This window comes from Carassius auratus, unplaced genomic scaffold, assembly GCF_003368295.1.
Source record: "Carassius auratus strain Wakin unplaced genomic scaffold, ASM336829v1 scaf_tig00033718, whole genome shotgun sequence".
Taxonomy (NCBI): domain Eukaryota; kingdom Metazoa; phylum Chordata; class Actinopteri; order Cypriniformes; family Cyprinidae; genus Carassius; species Carassius auratus.
Window position 1 is genome coordinate 22959 of NW_020526100.1, and position 22349 is coordinate 45307.

The 22349-nt window shown below is 37.3% G+C and overlaps 2 protein-coding genes across 2 annotated transcripts in view; one reads left to right on the forward strand and one right to left on the reverse strand.

Annotated features, from left to right (window-relative positions):
* The first annotated feature begins 748 nt into the window (after positions 1-748).
* On the forward strand, positions 749-9018 carry LOC113081307 (protein shisa-2-like). Its single transcript, XM_026253385.1, has 2 exons — positions 749-1767; positions 7387-9018. Exons 1-2 carry the CDS (start codon positions 1464-1466, stop codon positions 7956-7958), a joined length of 876 nt encoding a protein of 291 aa, XP_026109170.1. The 5' UTR covers positions 749-1463; the 3' UTR covers positions 7959-9018.
* Positions 9019-13556: 4538 nt separating this feature from the next.
* LOC113081303 (phospholipid-transporting ATPase IB-like) overlaps positions 13557-22349 on the reverse strand; it is a gene marked incomplete at its 5' end in the record, with an annotated part of 33089 nt that continues 24296 nt past the window's right edge. The window contains 6 exons of the mRNA XM_026253379.1: positions 13557-14722; positions 15015-15106; positions 17826-17930; positions 18069-18157; positions 20695-20802; positions 21874-21930. Of these exons, the coding sequence (XP_026109164.1) occupies positions 14628-14722; positions 15015-15106; positions 17826-17930; positions 18069-18157; positions 20695-20802; positions 21874-21930 (546 nt within the window). The remainder of the gene's footprint in view (positions 14723-15014; positions 15107-17825; positions 17931-18068; positions 18158-20694; positions 20803-21873; positions 21931-22349) is intronic.

The following is a 22349-nucleotide window of genomic DNA, read 5'->3' on the forward strand; positions in this document are numbered from 1 at the left end:
CAGAAAATAAAATATATATTACGCAACACTGATACTCGCAAAAAAAGCGTTTCTTTTTAGTGACTTAAAACATTACTGTAGTGAAGAGCATGCCATATTATCTATTATTAAACACGATACTGATAAGTATCTACAGTCTGTTTAAAAAAGTATAAGTAGCATCATTTTTATTTATTTATTTTACATGCAACACGTTGTTCATTGCATACATTAATACACAGATACATATATGTAAGAATATATAATGAACTTAGTGTTATATGTGTTAATATGTTAAAATAAATTTGTCCACTTTGCTGTTGACAGTATTCCTGTTATGCCTTTTAAATTATTATTTTGTTGTTTGAATGTAACGTTTTCATTGTATATTATCTATCCAATAATTTTGTATCTTAATACCTTGATTAAAAAAAAACTATTCGCATTCACTGTTTTCTGTACGTGTTCACACAAGCGATCTCTTAGTCCTTCCTCCTAATGGGCTCTAATGGATGTGAGCCACCGGCGAGCTAAATGCATTACAATACAGCGTTTCCGTCCCTTTTGTGCTCAGGGAGATCCCCACGGGCACTGCTGAACACCCATCGCACAGAAGCCGCTCCTGAAACGCTCAGGGGCCCCGTCAACATACAATGACACTTGTTTGCACTGTGCAATTGGCCGAGAAGCTAAAAGTCTGGAGTTGTAAGACACAGCACTGCACATGCGCCGCTTGACGGGTGGGCAGCTCCCCCCTGAACGAAGAAGTTGTCAGTGGGTCACGCTCAGTCTATCAATGCCAAATCCTCACTATACACTAGTTCTGCTTGAGATATTGACAGCTTACTGCTTGCAACTTTTGGAAATCAGTTGTTGCAGTTGAGTGCTCTTTTAAATATTAATGAGCCGGACGTCCCAAAACGTTTACTGAAGTCGCATGATGTGGATTAATGCGGAAAAACTTCCTTGACTGGTTAGTAAAAAAAAAAAAAAAAAATCGTGAGAACACATTGAGGAATCGCGCGCACGGATTACAAGAGAAGTCAGTGTTGGTTGCTCCGTATCTCAAGGGAAGACATTTGAGAAGAGACATGAAGATCCGCTCAGATTTGGATTGATGCAAAGTTCGCAGGAAGTTTCTCGCAGGATTATGGGATATTCTGAATTTATGGTTTATGAGTATAAAACCTCATCCCTTATGGCTTCTATGCGTTTTTATATGTGTCCTCTTTCCTTTCAATCCGAAACAAAGCTACTGGAAGTCTTGTGACGGCTGGGGAAACACTGGATATTTGTCTGGAGCAGTTCTGCTGGACCTATTGAATTAACCTCGGGATTTCTCTGCCCAATGACATTTCCAAAGTTGTCAGTTGGGTTGGTTTGTGCAGCGTCTCCTCATTTTACTTGTTTCATTTACCGAGTCATTAATTTAACAGGTCTAGACCAGACCCTGAGGTATTTTAGTAGCACAGGTTTGTGTCAGGATGCGGGGATGCACGAGATTCCCGATAGCCGTCTCGGTGGTGCTGACACTTTTGACCATCATTAACGTGAAGGCGAGTGGAGAATACTGTCACGGTTTTCATGACGGTCAGGACGCTTGGAGAGACGGCTTTCAGTGTCCGGAGCGCTTCGACAGCGCCGAGGCCATCATCTGCTGCGGGAAATGCGAGCTCAGATACTGCTGCTCCAGTTCAGAGGCTCGCCTGGACCAGGGCACGTGTGATAACGACAAGCAGACACAAGACACCAACCCTGGGAACAAGGACGAGAAAAATTCTGGGGCAGGTAATCTGAAGTCTGCATTGTTTTCTGGCAGGGTAACTTCCTCTGTCTGAAATAAATTAGGCAATTACCGTGTAATCAGATTGTACACCAGCTAAAGTTAAATTGTTTAATTCAATAACTTTTAAAGCGGCAGCAGTGTGTCTAGTATATCGACCCACTTAAATAAATGTGTGCCTCAATCGTATTGTGCGTAAAAGCCCTACTAAATGAGAAAGTTGAGTTGAGTTGAGGTTAAAAACGTATACGTTTAATGATGCTTGTATGTTTATCTCCAAGAAGCCATCTAAGCGAGAAGAGCTTCTTATTTAGAACAACCTCCATTATTCTTGAACGAATGATTCCTACGAACAGGCTCTTTTAGTGAATCACTTCTGAATCAATTGGAGTGGTTGAATCTATGAATCGTACTCACTTACTGAACGGCACTAGTATAGGTCTCAATCGAAATGAATCAGGTAGGCCTACTTTGTGGGTTTAACTTTTAGTTAAAGATATACATCATGAGTTTTGTTGCAATAATACGTATTTTGTGAAATAAATTAATTAATGCAAGAATAATTAATAAAGTTATATAATTTTCAATGTCTTTTCTATATATAGCATACCAATAAAATTGGATTGTGTTTATGAATATTTACGTCTGATTAGTTAAGATGTTTTATTGAAATCTGAAAATATATTATAATTTGTCAATACACTGATGAAGAGGTGTAAATGCAGTAGGATTCTTCCTCAAAAGCACTAAAAGAATCATTAACGTTAACTGGAATCGTTCTAAAGAATCAGAAACAGATTCGTTCAATTACTAACGATTCACATCCCTAAATAAACTGGTTTAATGTCGATCCTTATCCAAGTTTTGACAGCTGCAGTTAAATTGGTATCCAATTTGGCACCTAACCGTCCACTCGCTCACAAATGGTAAATTGTACCGCACTCGGTTATAAATAGCACAGTAACGAGCGCGCGTGAACCCCAGTCGTTCGGCAACCCACGAGGATCAAATTCAGACTTGACCGGATCTCCGGTGCGATGTGCTGACAGCCTCGTTCATAAAATAACCATCGCCGGTGCATCGTTTCCTTCCTTTGAGCAGGCTCAAAACACATTAATTCCACGAATTTCCCCTCAGCTGAATCAGACTGGGGACACTGGGCTAGTTGTCACACTTTTCACTCCAGTGAATGTTTCTCAAGATTAGGTTTATTTTTTCAATTTCTATATAAACACATACTTTATCGTCTCAGTTATTTCCACAGCCATTGACACTAAAATGCTAACAGTTGAATAAAATCACAGTATAGATTAAGTTGTTACAACCTTGCAATTAATGCACAATAGACATTTCAGCATAATTTAACTTAAATAGTAAACGGTTAAATGTACATATGTACATATAAGAAATCAAAGATTCTCCTTCAAATTGATACAAAAGTAGATTTTGATTTCTAAAAAACAACAACAGTGATATTTTTAAAGAAATAGATGCCCATCTGAAAGGCAAGAGGAAATGCTGGGCATGAAATCTGACAGAGCCTGTCTGGCAGATGAAGACTGGGCTCAATTTGGACATTAATGCAACAGGTGTGAATTCATGTTAAGGGGCCCCAAATCCTTTTAAGGACACGAGAAGGGATTTGCTGTCATTCTGTATCGGCAGGGAACTTCAGATCCACTAACATTCTTGATTCAACTACAACAGTTGAAATAAATCAGGTTTACCTGTAGCCTACAAGGTTTTTCCTTTTATCATTTTGTATTTTTGAAAATTTACCTCACAATTACAAATAAACATCTCACAGTTGTTTATATCACAATTCTAACTTTATATCCAAACTTCCATATTTATCCAAATAATACAAAGAGTAAAGAAATATGTATTTGTAATATTTTAACAAAACTATTGAAAACTCCTGGCATGACTTTGTCACCATCCATCTCATTAGAAACCTTTTGTTACCTCTAGCACACTCGTAATTGTAACTAAAAGCATCTGTGAAGAACACAAAATCTATGGAAATAACATGTACTACAGATTGTCTACTGTTTTTCTACAGACATTTGTGTGTAATTGTGAATAGTGGATGTTTAAAAAAAACTTCAACTTCCGTTTTCAAAACATACACAAACTCAAAGCTGGCCAAAAATGAGGTCATTTACTGAAAAATTCCACTGTTATAGTAATAACTACCAAAAGAGCTCCTGTAAAAATGACCCCCCTGTCATTTTTCCACAGCAATCATGTCTTTGATTCAGTAACGTTATTATAATAAATTGTTAAACAATGGCTGCGTTTGTTAGCTTATGGCTTTGTAAGTAGAGTCTGTTTTGCTACTACATTAAAATCAAAAGCCACTTTGCATTGGCTATTATAGATGATTTGATTCAGCTCAATTATGTGGGTGAGAGATTCTGACCAGCTACAACAAAGTAAATGCTGAAAGCTTTCCTCTGGTGATCAGATGTCTAATTAACAGTGTTGGGGCTAGTTACTCAAAAAAGTAATATATTACATATTACATATTACTCTCAAAAATAGTAATGCCTTACTTTACTTTATTACTCCCTGGAGAAAGTAACTAGTTATATTACTAGTTATATTACTAGTTACATCTTTTTTTCTTAATTACTCTATGATTGCCTGAGATGCATCAGATGGAGGGAGAACATACAAAGGAGGAGTGTTCTTTAGGGTCTTTATCAGTGGCGGCTCCTGCCAATTCTCTCAGGGGGGGACAAATGTTTGCTCTATTAATGAGGATAGGTCACCCATTCAATTGATAAATTAACGGGTAGTTAAAGATGTAAAGGGAACCGAACTACTATAGTATTAATTAAAAATAAACTGACATTAGGAATCAATCTCTTGCACTCCTTATTTTTCTATATCCGTGTTAACACTATTCATCAGCATATGAAGACTAACACTAGGATGTGGTTTTTCCAAAAAAATACTTTTTACTTTTCGATTTCAGTTTAATAAGAAATAATTGAAGTCACATAAATCACTGTTTACACAACTCACTTATATTACTGCTCGTCAGTACACCTGTTCTCTAATCAGCGGTTAATTCCATCAGGTGCGTGATTTCACATAGAGCAGCTGTTACTACACAGAGCCGTTATTAACTGAGAAGATGCGCAAATCCAGTTCATTTTCAGCGTTTATTGGCACGGTTGTATGAACATATGGTTCACGCACCTGATGGAATAAACCGCTGATTAGAGAACCGGCTTTACTGAGATGCGCATTAACGAGCGGCCGATCGTGATCGGAGCACTCCTACAAAATAATTACTGAATCTCCACCCGTCGAAACTAGCTTTCTGTTGCTGGGAACCTTCCTCTGAAAAAGAGCTTGCCGTTGTTGACGCTTCCATTTTTCCCCATCTGTCTGAGCGTGCCGCTCTGCTGCCGGCTGTCGACCAATCAGTGATGGTAAATGATACCTCGTGCCAAACCCAGACCAATCACTGTTCCATTCACGCCCTCCTTCCCTTCCCTTCTGTTCTCTGTGTTGTGTGCCTTGTGTGTGTGATGAAGGTGCTACTGGCAAATGTAACGCAAGTAACTAGCTTGGGAAAACTGTAATAATATTACCATTTTCAGACGAGTAATGCCTTACACTACTAGTTACTGAAAAAAGTAATATTATTACAGTAACGCGTTACTTTGTAACGCGTTACACCCAACACTGCTAATTAAGCTATAAAGGTCACTTTTAATGCAGAGTTACCTGTCAAAAAAAAGCATGCACATGGTGAGGAAGCAATGGCAGAAAGGTCAGTGCTGGTTGCAAGAGATTAGAGCAGATCAAACCTGTCTTAATAAGTGTTAATGAGGGGCCCCGGACCCCTGGGGAACATCTTGTCTTTCATTTTTTGCTTCTCTCTCAAATCCCTTCATTTCACATGAGCCAGCAGGTTCCCCATCTGTGAGCGGGGTGGAAAAATGTGAGCACTCTGTTCTCTGATTTAAAGATACACACGCATGGCAATGATGGCATATTGTGACACATCAACAAGGTTCAGCAACGCTTTAGGCTTCAAACTTGCTTATTGTCAGTTTTAGAGGGGTGCAAGTTACATTGAGCTCAGTCACACTGATATCCTAGTTCTCCTTATGGCAGTGGAGGTACAATTGCTTCAGATTTTGAAACGGATGTGTGCTTTCTAAAGAGAAGGTAAAAAACATTGCTCAAGGGCTATGTACTGTACAAACAAAACTCCCCAAAGTCCTCCAGTATGCTGCCATCCAGCACTTTTTTCGACATTAAGGAGTCCTGATACATACTATAACATTACATGTTCTAGTATCAATGCATTGAATACAGCTGGATGACCTAAATACATAATGAAGGTTTTATTACAAGCATCATATTTTAAAGTCATGTACTATATTAATGATACCTCAAATCTAGCGGCTTGCATGTTGATGAGATTAGTGGATGATAAAAAAGGCAAAAAATCCAAAAGATTTACACTGTAGCAGGAAGCCGATGCACATTTGAGTTTGTAATTTTGATCTGGGCCAGTAAATAATTAGACTGCGACTAATAAATGCAAATGCCATAAAAACAAAAATGGCAACAATAATAAAAAATCTATACAAGCTTTGTTTTATCAGATATCATCTCGTTAGAATACATGCCAGTATTTTCTGTACACAACAATGAACACAGCAGACAGCACAAGTCATGATGTCTGATTCATGAAGAAATTACTCTTATGAAGTGTTTATTTTTTTTATGAATCAGTCAGAAAGTTTTACAAAACAGCGTTTAATCCACTCATGATTAAGTGGTTTGCATCAGTGAATCATTCATGGATGCATTTCCCAAAAGCATCAGTAGCAAACTATTGTTGCAAGTTCCACAATTCAGACTTTTTCTTAATTATTCTTCTTCTTATTTTTTTAAACTTATGTCCAGTTGTCCAATTAACTGGGAAACTTTGAGCAAATTCCAAACTTGTAATTCCAAATTTGTAATCAAGTGATCTTGGGTTAGGAGATCTTGCCATTCATTTTAAAGCAAAGCTAGTGTCGATTTCAATTTCACATACAAAACTAGATTGTATAATAGGCTAATTAAATGAGTCTTTATATTAATGCAATAAAAAAATTCATCAGTGACAGAAATAGCCTATGGTTTAAGATGGTATGCAAGCAAGTTGAAGCAAGTGTAGTTTTAAAAAGTTTACAACTGCCATTTACAACTGATGAGAGTGCTGAATGCTCCACACACATGCAGAAATTTCAAGGTAACATCTGGTCAGTCATTCCCTTCGCCCAAGCAGTTCCAAATGGTTAGCCTATACTAGACAGTAATGCCCTACACCCTTTAAAGAACCCACTTGAGGGATGTTCACTTCCTTTTGCAATTCACCCTTTGTGTTGAAACATGTTGGAGCTATAATCAACAAATTTTAGTCCGGTCAAAAATCAGGTAGAAATACTCTTAGAAAACTGACTGATATTTATATGGCACATACTCCACATTTTCCCAAAAAATACAAAAACTAAATTTATCAATTAAGCAAGTTAAGCAGAAGTTCAATTATAATTTAAATTCATACATATTTTGAAAAACCTGATGATTTTCCTGCTTTTGCTCTGCAGTACCCATCTATGTGCCCTTCCTGATCGTCGGCTCGGTCTTCGTTGCCTTCGTGCTGGTGGGCTCTGTTGTTGCCGTGTGCTGTTGCCGATGTCTCCGTCCCAAACAGGAGCCTTCATCAGGCGGCGGCTCAGGAGGAGGGTCCAGCAGCGCCCGCGTCCTCGAGACGATTCCCATGATGGCCAGCACAGGTACATCACGAGGCTCGTCCTCCCGCCAGTCGAGCACGGCCACCTCCTCCAGCTCTTCAGCTCCGCCGGCCGCCCCCCGTCCCGCACCTGCCCCTATGCTCCGCGCCCAGGCCTCGTGCTGCCTCCCGCCGGACGCCAGTGTCTATGTGAACATGCCTACCAACTTCTCAGTGCTAAACTGCCAGCAAGCCACTCAAATCCTTCCTCACCAAGGCCAGTTTCTACATCCTCAGTACATCGGATTCGCCCACGCTGTTTCTCCGGGTCCTGCCTTCCTAGATCCCGCTCAAGCAGGCTACCGCCCATTGCAGTCCCCGTACCCTCCGCCAACAAGTGTGGCTAGTGTGACCGGAGATCAAAAATACCCTCCGGTTACCATGTGAATCCCAATGGGACCATCATAGGAATAAAAATCACACAAAAAAATCAGTTCAGGGCACAAATGAGACTCTCAAACCAGTGCTTTATCAAACACAACATCGTTTTCTGTGATATAAAGGACACAGTGCTTAAGAAATGACTGGATGTGTGTGTAACCTGCCTTGAAAAGTGCTAATGGTGCCTTTATAAATGAAGCGCGTGTGTATATATGCAATGTATATTTGTGTTGTATAACCGTGCATGAGCGCTCTGTGTGTGACTGTATAGGTGTGTTGGTTTATGAGACGCAGTATGTGAATGTGTGTGTGTGTAGTGCACTATATGTTGTGTGTAATGGGAATCACAGGTGCTGTAATGTGAAAAACAGTCCTGGCTCCCTGTTGGATGCTTAAAATCTAATGAAGTGAACACAGGACACAGACTGTGACGCTCCACCCTCTTGCCCACTGCAACACACGCACATACAGTAGACACACACACATTTAAACTTTCGCATATACACACTCACATTCTGCAGAACCAAAGTCATTTTCGCTTTGCCAAGGACCTGGATTAAAAATATATACAAAAATATAGGCCTGTGTTTGGGAGAGCGATGTGCGAAGGTGTGTGTAGCTGAGATCAGGGGTCTTCTGTTCTGAAGTCAGTTACGCAGTAAAAAATGTCTGCCAACTGTTCCCCTTCACTCTGCCTTGTGAAAGGACTGTGTATGTGTGCCACTTTTCTTCCCCTCTGTTAGCATTAGGTACACTCGAGGAGTACCAAAAGGGTTCCAGGGCATTTCATTTGGAGTGGGTTTCTTTCAGCACGCTCAAAAGCAGCAGTTTAGCCAAACTGAAAAAAGTCATAGGCTCCTCCAGGAGAAGGGCAAAAATCACAATGAAATTAAAGACTGCCAGTCTGAACTCACTAAAAAAAACCTAAACAGTAGTCTGAGTTATTTGCGTTTTAAGGTAATCCACTCCAGAATTATGTTTCAAACCGTTACAACTTTCTTTCTTTTGTGGAACACAAAAAACGATATTTCTGTTTTTTCATCTAATTCGTGTCAATGTTGCTATATTAAAAACTAATTAAAACCGAAATAAAAGCTAAATAGATATCTTTAACTTAAACTAATGAAAATGGCAAAATACTTTTTTTATAGCAGAAATTGCAGTTAAACTAAAATAAGTTTTAGATTAAAATGTTTTAAAAAAAGTTGCTTTGCAAAACAGAAAATGAAAAAATAAACACCAAAATTAAAACTTAGACAATATAAAGTAAAATAACTTAAAATATGAATAAAAGCTTTTTTTTTTAAGTTAAAACTAAATTAAAATCTAAAAAAGCAAAATAAAAATATTACAAAAACTAAAACACACACAAAAAAAAACACAATTGCTAAAGACCTAAACTAAAATTTATATAAAAACTGAAAAATAATTATAATAATTTAATACATTTTATAATACAATATAAAAAAATATAAAGTAACTGATGGTCAGGGGGATTGTTTTAGACAAAAACAGTTTTTTAGAATATCATCTTTTGTGTTCCACCGATGGGAATGACAGATTAAATAATGACAGAATTTTCTTTTGGTCAACTATCACTAAAGTTTGAGATGGGATGGTTTCTCCCCCTACAGGAAAAGTAGCAAAGTCTGTCCTGACAGGGATCATGTCTGTTTCGACTGCATCTGTGGGCAACTTTACATGCACATCAGATCTACTTTTGTGTACGATACGTGTGTGTTTGTAAAACTGAATGAGTATTTGAGCATGAACGTGCCTCTCTCTCTTTGAGAGCAGGGTGCTCCGTCTCTTTTACATATGAAATCTAATAATTATAATAAATATTTTTAGAGACTGTGAAGTGTCACTGGGTTGTTTGTAAGAGATGCTGAGTGGCGCTGTCAGCGGTATGTGTGGCGCTCTCAAATGAAGACATGCAGGGGCCGTTTGCACCACTGCCCTGGCTAAATTAAACCCGAGTGCTCCTGTTACACATGCACTTTAAGTGCTCAGACTTTCATCACTCTCAACACTCATGACGAAACTGAGACCAAGAGCTGCGTGCATAAATCTCTACATAGTTTCCATGCTAAGTGTTTGCATACAGACAGACATTTAATCATAAAACTCTTATGCACATGTTCACATTACTTTAAATATACGTACTATATAATGGAAACGAAGCTGAATTAGCCTGAGTTGACGTCATTTTTGAACAGCTATAAACTTAATTTATATACACTACTGTTCAAACGTTTGAGGTTGGTAAGATTTTGAAAGTTATGCAGTCCTATGTGATTAAAAATACAATAAAAACTCATCTTTCAAATTATTTTTTTTGTATAATTGATCATGTAATCTATTCCTGTCATGGCAAATCAGAATTTTCAGTATCATTACTCTAGTCTTCAGTGTCACATGATCCTTCAGAAATCTTTCTGACATGCTGACTTGCTGATCAAGAAGCATATTTATCTATATTAAAACAATTGTGCAACTTTTTTAAACATTTTTTTTTTTTTGTAAAGATTTGTAAATGATTGAAAGATCAAAATAACAACCAAAATAAGTCTTTTGCAACATTTTGCTGGTCTCTCTGAGGGAGATTCTGATAAACTAGTAAATGATGAATGACAGTAAACTATGGCACCTGTCGACATTGAGATTATTACAAATGGTTATATTCTTCATGTTGTTGAAAGATGAAGTGCTGCCAGTTCAAACAACATTTACAAGCTGTTAACATGTGTAATAGAGAAAAGTTAACAGGCTGTTCGACAATGAATTTAGTGGAAACTGTTCTTTTTTAAATTACACATACTGAAAGTATGATGTGACATTTTATAAATATACGTCCACTTATTTACAATTATTAAAACACCTGATTTAATCACCTAGAACAAAAAAAAAAAAAAAAAAAATCACACAATATATGTGATATAGCCTACACATTAGCTACAAAAATCTGCAACATTTAAAAATCATATTGAACCAAATGGCCTCAGAACTGAGAGTCGTGTTTAGTTAGTAATATTTGTATTGCACATGCACATATGCATATGCATTGCACGTATGACACAGGATGAAAATTTAAAGCTAAATCTATATAAATATTACTTGAAACTTGCTTTAGAGAAAAACTCTTTAAACAGAAGTTTTTAAACGCACTTAACAGCCCACGTCACACTTTCCACCCAGACAATGGCTTTAACTGCTATAATATACAAACAAAACCCACAATAATTGCAGTTAGTTAAGTCTGCCTGTGTTCTTGGCATGTATATATGGAAACTTTAGGGTCAGGCTAACGTTTGGGGAGTCATTGGACAGAGTTGAAATGGATCCATGTGGTTCCTGCTGAGGTGGAACAGGAATGGATTCCCCATATTGGAGGCAGTGGAGCTGGACAGAGCTGGCTCATATTCAGAGACGTGGGTGTGGACTTCTTAGCAATGGAGGTGATCATGGGACTGATGGGGTTTACAGGGTCACACACACCCTTACAGTTACATTAAGACTTCAATGACCAAGTATTATTCTAAATATCCATTCGACGCACCTATTGTTAATTCAGAACACATAGTTGAGTACATTCTCAAATACACACCACGTGCACTGAACTATATTTATTATTTGGCAAATTGAATTATTCGGGGTTTAAATAAGGTAAGATCTACATACGCTGTAAATGTGTTAGTACTCTCCTTTCTTTCCTGTTTTTAATCTTAAAATAACACTCCACCTCAGCTCATTTCCTAACCTGTAACTCTGACTCAGCTCTGAAGTGCACTTCAAACAAACCCGGCCAGAGAAAGCACAAATCAAACTCCACTTATAAGCCTGCTAATGTTGAATGTTGGCTTTCACTTTTGTAAGTGAACCAAATCACGCTAAGCTCATTTTTTTAGCTCAGCAATTTTACAATCTCCTTTTCAGGCTGTTATTCAAAGTTTGGCAAGCCCTTAAAAACACGGTGAATGTTTGATGTAAATTCGAATAGAATTAATTAAATTCTTCTATCATTTAATCACCACCCAAACTGAAGCAATGCGTTAAACTTTAATAGTCAGGAGAACTTTCTGTGGTAGCGTGAGTCGAATCACGAATTATTGATTCATACGAACCGGTTCTTTTCAATTGGTCAAAATCTAAAGATTCACAAAACAATCTTCGAATCCTTTAGTCGAATTCGAATTCGCTTTTAATATATTTTACTGTCTATGGTTAGGGCCGAGTTAAAAAGCCTCAGTCAACAGGGCAGTGAATCGTGCAGTTACAAATGACTCGTCTCTGAACTGTGAGTCGCTTTATCTATTTGAATAGGCACATATATTTAGATATAGTTTTGTTAAACTATACAGTTTTGTTAACTGAAATAACTAAAGCTTAAACAAAATCTAAATATCACATGATAAAACTTTAAAATTAAATATTAAATGAAAATCTGAAATTTTGGCAACAAGTTAACTACAAAATAACTAAAACTAGAATAAAGATTAAGAGAAAAAAAATGTCAAAAGCACAAAACAAAATGACTAAAATGAACTTATTAATTATTATTAATATTAATAAAAAATTAATAGGCCTTTTGGTTGAGAACTTAATAATTAATAGCATTTTGGTTGAGTGTATATGAGCTAATCTACTCCGGGGAACTTTCTTTTTGTCAGATTGCCTATTAAGAGAGGTTGTGGAATTACAAACAATTGACATGGTTCTTTGAATAGGTCAAAATCCTCCAATGATTCACAAACCAGTTTCAAACTCCCTAGTGAGTTAGCAGTGAGTTAACAGCAACACTCCCGTTTTTCCTGGGAGTCTCCCGTATTTCACACCCATCTCCCACCTCCAGAATTGTTCTTTCTTCCAGTAAACTCCCAGAATTTGTTTGGCCCAAACCTCCTTAGGCCTATATGAATAATCATATGAGATTTTTATTCCAAGGTTTTCCAATAACAAAATATTTTACAAAATGCAGTCGACAAATCATCCAAATTTCAACCCCTTTGTGACCTTCAACGGTTATCAACAGCTGCACTGGTAGACGCAAGAAGTTGAATCATCAGTTGTAGAAATGGGAGGAGACCCAGGAGAAACTCTGGAGGAAGAATTTCATTTTATATCTCAGAAACCGCACTGATTTTATCAGACAGTGGGAAAAATGACTTTCAGTAAGTCCTGCTTTTTTTGTTCAGACCAATGTAAAAATCGACCCATATTTTTATGCAGAAACACACAGTTGTAAATGAAGACACTAAGATATATTTATGTTACTTAATGAATGAAATTGGTTGATAATAATTGTTCAAATATAAGCTGAAATAATCATTTTATAAAACTATGTGAAAATCTGTATCTGAACATGTAAATCATGTTTTTACAGTCATTTAAAGCTTTAATATGTTACCATTGCCCTATATATATATATATATATATATATATATATATATATATATATTTGTTCTACAGAAGAAAGTTTGGAATGACATGAGTGTGAACCCACAAATTTAAACTGAACAATAATCAAAATTTGCCTGAAATGACTCACTTATATTAGAGAACAACAATAACAGGACAAAAGCAAAGCTTAAAAAGAGAATGACACAGAGTCACAAGTCCAGTTTATTTGACAAAACAGTCCAGAAACCCGACAGGTCAGATGAAAGAGGACAAAAGCAAACGCTACAGCTGTGATCCACAGCAGCCACCGACTGGAACAGAGAAGAGAACGAAAAGACGACTAGACCAAGAGAACAAGGAGACATGGAGATTGGCGATCTGGAAAAAGAGAGAGAATCAAAGACAGAGGCAGACGGAGAGAACATGAGCTCTAAGATACAGAGGCCGCTATTAAGTAGAAGATTAGGTGAGAAAGAGAGCTAGAGAAGGTGCATTTGCGTGTGTGTGGTAAGCTGGGAAGCTCCATGCTGCAGGGTGGGGGTTCCGCCTCAGAAGAATCGCTGTGTGTTTTGGCAGCCTCGCTGGATGGGAACGGTGCATGCATGTGTCTGCGGCATCAGTAAGCCACACCTCCCCCATCTCAGGTCTGCAATGGGCATTCCTCCAAAAAGACTGTATGCATGTGGGTGGCTGTTTTGTGTTTGTTTAGAGTGGCCTCCCCTCCTGCTTTGCTGTGGTGATGACGGATACGCCAAACTCCCGATCTCTGGAGACGCAAACGCTAGGACTCAACAAAAACACACACATGCAGACACACAGAGAAGTGCAACAGCCGCCCCACAACCTACACACACACGACAGATAAGAGCACATATGCACATCGTTCTCGATAGCTACGCTCACAAATACAAATGTGACGATGCAAACGCACCCGCACAATGTAGAACCAGATGAAGCAGTCTTGTTACTTGTGATAGTGATACAGTCACAATTGTTTCTGGCTTTCGTTTCTGGGTGCTACTTGGCTCCTTTCGCCTGTCCGTTCGCGCGTAGTGCATTTCGACTGGCCGTTTTGATGTGAGAATATGCCCGCCCACCCCAATCCTCCGTTTCCTGTAAATCCACTCTCTCGTCAGGAGGCGGTGTGTTATGTAGCTTGGCCGAGTGTTGCGCTAGCTGTGGCCAGTTCATTTTAGTTCAGCTTAAAGGCCACAGCAGGGTCAGCCAGCACAGGTGTGTCCTTAAAGTCTCTAGCAGCTGTCGCTGTGTCTACAGCTACAGACTGGGCCGCTGCCGGGTGGTGTCATAGGAGCGAACAACCTGGGACTGCGACACCACTCCATGCTCCTCCTGTGAGAACGCATATCCATCTTTTGGGAGAGAGAGAAAACAATCGTTAGCCTTTATTATAGGGATATTTGCATGGGGGAACTTGTTTTTGGTTTGGTTTTCCTACTACAATACAGAAAAGAAAACTTTATACTTTTACAGATTCATTTAAGATTTTTTTTCATTCGCTCAGACGAGAAACTCGTGGAGCTCTGACAACTGACAGATTAATAATGATATAATAATGATAATAATTAGTTGCAGCTGTACAGGTTCTGCAGATCTCAGTGGGTGTGAAGCGTAAAAAAAAATGGGTGCGGAACATGCACTTACGTGACACGGTCTGCTGCACGGAGTTCGAGCGTCCCACGCTGGAAGGCATTTTCCTGAAGACCCGTGTCAGCAGGTGGGCACGCTCGTTCAGACTGGACAGACAGAGACAGATGGGTTAAGCCACCGATCACAGCACAATTACTGGCTGATATGCTACACACATGACAGCTAGAGGTCAAATCACATGCATTTCTACAATACACAGTCCTCTACTTTGCCGCGTGGCAATCCTGGCGAACAGAAGTTAGTCTTAATGATCGAGCAGAACACACATTTACACACATACTCGCACAATTCTAGGAAACGGCTTCCCAAAGCACTCCTAAACAACATTAAACTTAGGCCTGCGCTCCAAAAACATCTCCTCGAATATTTCCAAAGCACTAAATCCTCAAGCTTTCCAATCCTTCAAACAAAACCGATCAATATGAGAAGAATTCAACAGCTCTTTATTCTTAAATTAATGCGGCCAATAAAGAAGTCACTGGTTGCTGAAGTAAATGGCTAAATTTCAATTCTGGAAACTGAATCCCATGGCATGTCGCGTCCGGTTTTGAAATGATGAGAAATCACGTCTTTGATAAACACGTTCCACGTAGAACAATCCGTCTACGATGTTTCCCTGTAAATCAGATGAAAGCGATCTTTCCACTCATCCATAAAAGAAAGTGATCCGAAAACCAGTTGTTATGGAGGAAGGCCAAACTTCTCAAGGTTACAGCTCAAACTCATATCGTGCTACGAAGGGGACCGTTCGCACTATTATCATTGGGAAGGACGTGGCATTCATTTGGCTTTCGCTGCAAAAAATTCGGCAACAGTCTATGAGATATGGCAGAACATCGGCCAACAAAAACTATGTCTGCAAAACATATGACCGGCTGAAAGACGGGGATGATGAATGGATAAATAAAGAAATAAAAGGATGGAATGACGCATAGGCTCGCTGGTAACCGGAGCTCTCTCTTTCTCTGGAACGTGGACAGTCCTTGGAATATCAGACAGCTGTTTTGATGAATCAAATTTTCAATAACTTATTTTCCTCCAACCGTCCCTCAGGTACGAGTCCAGGCTTGGCTTATACTTGGGAAAATACTTTGCTTTTGTCCAGCAGGACTAGTTGGGGTCTTCTTGGGTAAATGGTTTCAAATGTAAACGCCTAGGATATGCTCTTCAATTGTGTCAGCCTCCGCCCAGTGATGTCGAATTCAAGCTGACGTTCAATGATTCAGCGGATTTCTACACTCGTTCAGGATGACTTACAACCATTATGTTTTTTACAGCTGGATATTTACTGAAACAAATGAGGTTAGGTGTTCTGCTCTGAGGGAATGAGGAGGTAAACGCAAACAGGGCTAACGGCCAACATCCCTCTGATTAGAAGTCCATTCTGTCAACTCCCTGGCCATAACTTAGTGACCTAAAGACCACGAAACACTCCAAGGTATTACAAAAAAACTGCATGAGACTACACGTCTGTCTGCCAAGTTCCTGTCTCATATAGGGCTGTACATCAAACACAATATGTAGAGTAATATCTCTGGTTAAATCCATGCAATCGCTCCACGCAGTCAACCTCAAACCACAAACACACAGTTTGAAAGCAAACACATGCACAGAGCTATGAACTTAAGGAGCTACACACACCCAGTGCTTATAGCTAGGCAAACCTGACCAGCTCACGGCCGCCTGACATCGCAGAATGTGAAAGAGAAAAGTAAAAGAAAAAGTCGTAAGATGATGATGATGATGATGATGATGAAAGGAAGGTTAAGGAAAGGAGGAAACAGGTCACTGCACATCCTATAGAGAGACTCAGGCAGCTGGTTCTACCTGCACATGCCTGCCTTTGACTCTGTGAGTCTATGAATCCTTAGCACTGGGCCTGTGGGTGTTCAGGCAGGGGTTAGAGGAACACAATGAACACAAACACAGATTCTTTCCCAATCAAACTTCCACAAACTAATTCACAAATAATACGCAAACAGACAAAAGGCATAAACAAATCATAAACACAATCAATCATCTGCAAAACCTAGTGAGCGTTCTTCTGCAACAAACAAAGAAAACAAATAATATAAAAAGGGACAAAAAACTTAATGTGGGTATTTTATTGGGTATTTTATCTTCAATAATTCTAACTGTATATTAATATTAATAATATAAAATCATATATTAAATTAATAAAAAAATACAAAATATATTAGTAATATGACAGTAATTAACAATTAATTTACATTTAATTGTCAATTAATTTAATGATCTATATATAATCTAAATGAATTAAAATCATATATATAAAGTAATTAAAAATATATAAGTAAAAATGCTATTGTATTATTTACTTATTTTACTTATCTGTCAATAAATTTAATATTAATAATTTTACATATATATTAATACATTCTTAATAATAATAACAATAATCATTATTCTAATTATTAGAATTATTATTATTACAATTATTAATATTCTAGTGAAAAAAGATGGCACACAAAAAATAGGTAAAATAGACCATATATATATATATATATATATATATATATATATATATATATTTATGCTTCAAGTAATATTTCACTTTCTCTGTCATTGCTCATGCACTTTGCTGTTTGTATGAGGTTGCTATGTAGGCAGCAAGTCAGCTCACTATGTTTTGAAACAGAGCTAATGATAAAAATAACACAACAATAATAATAACACAAAAATAAATTATGCATTTGCCTGAATCTATATTAAAACAACTTGGAAATCAACCTTAACTATTACAGGGGAGTTTATAGATAGGCTGGTTTACATCAAGGCATATACCTGCGGCCGCTGGCATCTCTGAGGACGGGTGCCCCAGGGTCCACGGCCCGAGCTTCCAGTTCCTGCACCTCCTCCAGCAGAGTCTTCCTCACGGTGCGCCGTCCTCTGCATGCAGACATACACACAAGACAAAGTGTAAAACTGTCAGTCTGTTTACGTGATTGACTAATACGTATTGCCAAATCACACTGTATTTTCTCCATAAATACACTGATATGTGTATGTGTGTGGTACATTACTCACGCATTCCACACCACATCTTTGAGTAAACATGCTGTTGGCACCAGTATCAGACCCAGCCAGAAGCTCCAGCACTGCATCACCCTGCCAGCCTAAAACAAAGAGAAACAGATCATCAGTTTGAAATCAATGCTCTGCAAACATCACAAAACCCAATCAATGCTGGATTTCTCTTTCTCCTTGCAACAGCTGTTGACTGACTGCGTCACCTTTGACCTGTGGGAGAGTTCAATTACCCTGTTTACCCAACTCGACTGTCTACTGTTTGCTCTAGTTCATCCTCCTGTCTCTGTTTAATGGTCCAATTAGAAGTGTTTTTCCACCCTAATGAGTCTCTACATAAAAAGAAAAGAATTAGTGCTTTCAAATGATTAATCACATCCAAAATAAAAGTTTTTGTTTATATAATATATGTGTGTACTGTGTATAGTTATTATGTATATATAAATACACACACATACAGAATGTATTTTGAAAATATTTACATGTATATACATTTATATTCTTGATTTTTATATTATATACAATATTTAATATATAAACAACATGTATCTTAAATATATACATGCATGTGTTTGTATTTATATATACTATACATAATAACTATACATAATATAAACACATTATGTAAACAAACCTTTTATTTTGAATGTGATTAATCGATTAATGTATATATTTAATGTATGTTTTTTATATTATTTATTAAATATAAAATAAATACAATTTAAAACTAAAATGCAATTTCATATATACATACATATATACATACATATATATATATATATATATATATATATATATATATATATATATATATATATATATATATATAAACGCAAACAAATAAAAAAATTTTTTTTGGAGGGAACACTAAAGCTATTGTTAATATCAATATTAAAACTGCCAATGTCAGCTGATATATCAATCTATCCATATTTCATTATATTTTAGCATGTCATTTGTTCCACTTCATTACTACTAATCATTCTGATTTAAATATCTTTTACAGGAACATATTATTCATGGTGTGCAATCAAGTGATCCCACTTTTTAGGATGCTCCAAAGGTGATATCCCCATCGGAATCTACTAGACTCCGGAAACCATTAGACGGCGTCCCCTCGCGACAGCTGCACATACACCCCCAGACCAACCCTCCCGAATTCTCAGACGAGCAGACGCACAAAAATACACACACTGATATACAGCTCTGGAAAAACATGCATAGTGTGTGCTCTCCCAGCTTGGCCTGCATGGAGAGATGGAGAGATTAAAAAACGACCGGTGGACAGAGAGGAGAAAGAAAAGCCAATGCTGCAGGGTAAATAGCGAGGGATGTCCCATCTTTCTCTCCCTCTCCGAGAGCAGCTGTGGTGATACTTGAGCACATTCCTGATTTCTGACACAAATCAAATTAATGGGCCGGAGGGCTTCAAGAGAGCTCTATCCCACCCCGAACGCTCCACACACACACTAGCTTTGTTCAAAACTCTAGTGAGTCGCCCCCCGTACGTAGCATTTTGGGGCACCATAGGCACACTTCCAATTATGCTGCCTCCTGAGACGTATGCATTACAATCCCTTAAAGAACTGAAATATCACATGGTAAAATATCCAAGATAGTGGACAAAGCAAAAAAAAAAACAATTACAGAAATACTATATATACTAAAATGTGATAATATTGAAATGTATTATGCAAAATGTAATACAATTTTATAAAAACAAATTATTTCTGACATATTTTTGGAATACATTAATATATATAACATTAATAAGAAATGTTACTAATACAAAATTATTTTTTTGTTTGTTTTATGTATAAATTACAGAAGCAAAAATACATGTATATAATATATATATATATATATATATATATATATATATATATATATATATATATATATATATATATATATATATATATATATATAATTTTTTTTTTTTTTAATGTATATATTGTTTTATGTTGTTTTTATTTTTGAAGGAGCTGAAGAGGAAAATTGTTGGTTATAAATATATAGTAATGTAATAATACAATTTTATAATAATTGAAACATCAAATAGAAATAGAAATAGAAATAGCGATTTTATTCCATTTTTATGAGTGATGTGCTTATTGTTTGTTTTTTCTTTAGTGTAGTAAAATGCTAACTCCAGGTATCCTATGCAATTAACATTAAGTGTGTTAAATGTATAAAATACAGAGTTCTTGCCTTTACAGAGTGTTTCAAATTAGTACTTTAGTACCATTTTAGTTTGGATGGCGTCTATGTAGACAACAGAGAGCGAGGCGACTCACTAGGTTATGAAACAGAGCCACTGTTAGGACAAGGCAAAAAATCTTTCTGAAGTATTCCTCAATCAAACACAAACACACACACACACACACAGATGTCTGTAATGATGCACAAACCAGCCCACCCACTTGAGTCAACACTTCCAGGGTAGGCCGTAAAAGCCTGGGGCTCGGGTGACTGTGTGGCAGGTGCAGGGAGACTGCAAAATGGGACGGCTGTCTATAAGTTTGACACAGAACTCCCAGAGAGCAAGTCATCCAGGCGCCAGTCAGATACAGGAGGTGAGTGGGAAAGCACAAAGATGAACAGGTGTGTGTGTATTTGCACTCACCTGACCCAACATATCAGGTGCTATAGGAATGGTTGGCCAGATTGCAGAATAGACGGCAAAAAACAACATCCAGAGCACCATGCTGCCCCATACAGCCAGATGAGAAAACTAGAAGAAGAGAAAACCAGGTCATGGTCAGTTTCACACTGAATATAGACTTCTTCAGCTGTAATGGAAACCATGTGAATTCCAAGGCCCCTTTACTTCATCATCACAAGATCTGGTGTGAGGACAGCTGAACGGACGAGGAGTGTCCACGTCTCCTCAACACACAGCAGTGGGACAGAGAAATGTCCTGACACAGCAGCATGTTCCCCATCTATCTAAAGCCCTTCCCAGAATATATATATGACCTTCCAATAGAATAAGACACAATGTCAAGTGCAAAGTGTTGTATAGAGGGATCTCCTTTCAATTCAAACATAAAAAATGCTTTGGAATAAATTGAATACATTAAACGTCGCTTTGATACACTGCTCAAATTAAAAAATATATATTAAAAAATATTTAAAAAAATCTAAATCAAGTAAAATAAATCAATATACTTGTTAAATGAATAAATACCATTTTATTTTATTAATAGAATTAATAATTATTTTTTTTTAATAAAAGTAATTGTATTCTTATTTTTCTAATTTTAAACAAACACATCATAATTTTGATAATTTTTTTCAGAAAACAAGACTTAATATCTTAAGTAATTTGCTTAGCAAGCAAATGTTTATTGATTTGAGAAAGTCTATGTATTTGTACTGGAAAACAAGAAAAAAAAGAAAATCATTTTGCAGTGCAAATTAGACACAATATCAAATTCAAACTGTTCTATAATGTGTTTCAATTCAGACATAACACATTCTTTGTAATATTCAATACATTAGAGGGCACTTCATTGACAGCAAAAAAAAATTCTTACTCAGCCTTTTTTTCCTGTTTTTCAGTACAAGTATGTAAAAATTCTCACATCATGCTAAATAAGTTAAGAAACTGAATCTTGTTTTCAGGAAAAATGCATCAAAATTAAGTACATTAAGAAAAACAAGCAAATTTTTCTTAGCCCATCACATATTTTTTTACTGTTATAAGCATCAGTTCGCTTGTACTTTTTTAAAATCATTTTTTAAAATCATTTAGTGAAGAGTGTGTGCGTTTGTTTGTGTTGGAGGATGGGGACTAACGTACCCTTGTCCATGCTGTGGTCTCCATACCGGCTTTCAGACATACAGTTACCACTACATACTGCACCAGAGAGAGAGAGAGAGAGAGAGAGAGAGGCATAAAGAACAGTAATGATATGAGCACATCATCCTGGTAAAACGTTCTGTACAGCTTCAACACATAAAAAAAACAAAAAACAGATGAGGGTTTTCACACAGGCATTGACTTACTATTGCCTCTAGCGACGCACACTGCTTTAAACACAATTACACATTTAGCCCTTAAAGTATAAGAGGCCTGCAGGGAAACAGAAAAAAAACAGCACACAAAGACTTCACTCCCCATGGGACTCATTCGTTACTGTTTTATGGCTAGAGTCTAGTATCGCCTCCAAAAACCCCAACGTACTGTATTTAATAGTCTGGGCTGCACACATACACACGACCTCATTTTTATAATGGATGGCCAAAAGCACAACAACAATATGTGAAATACAGTTC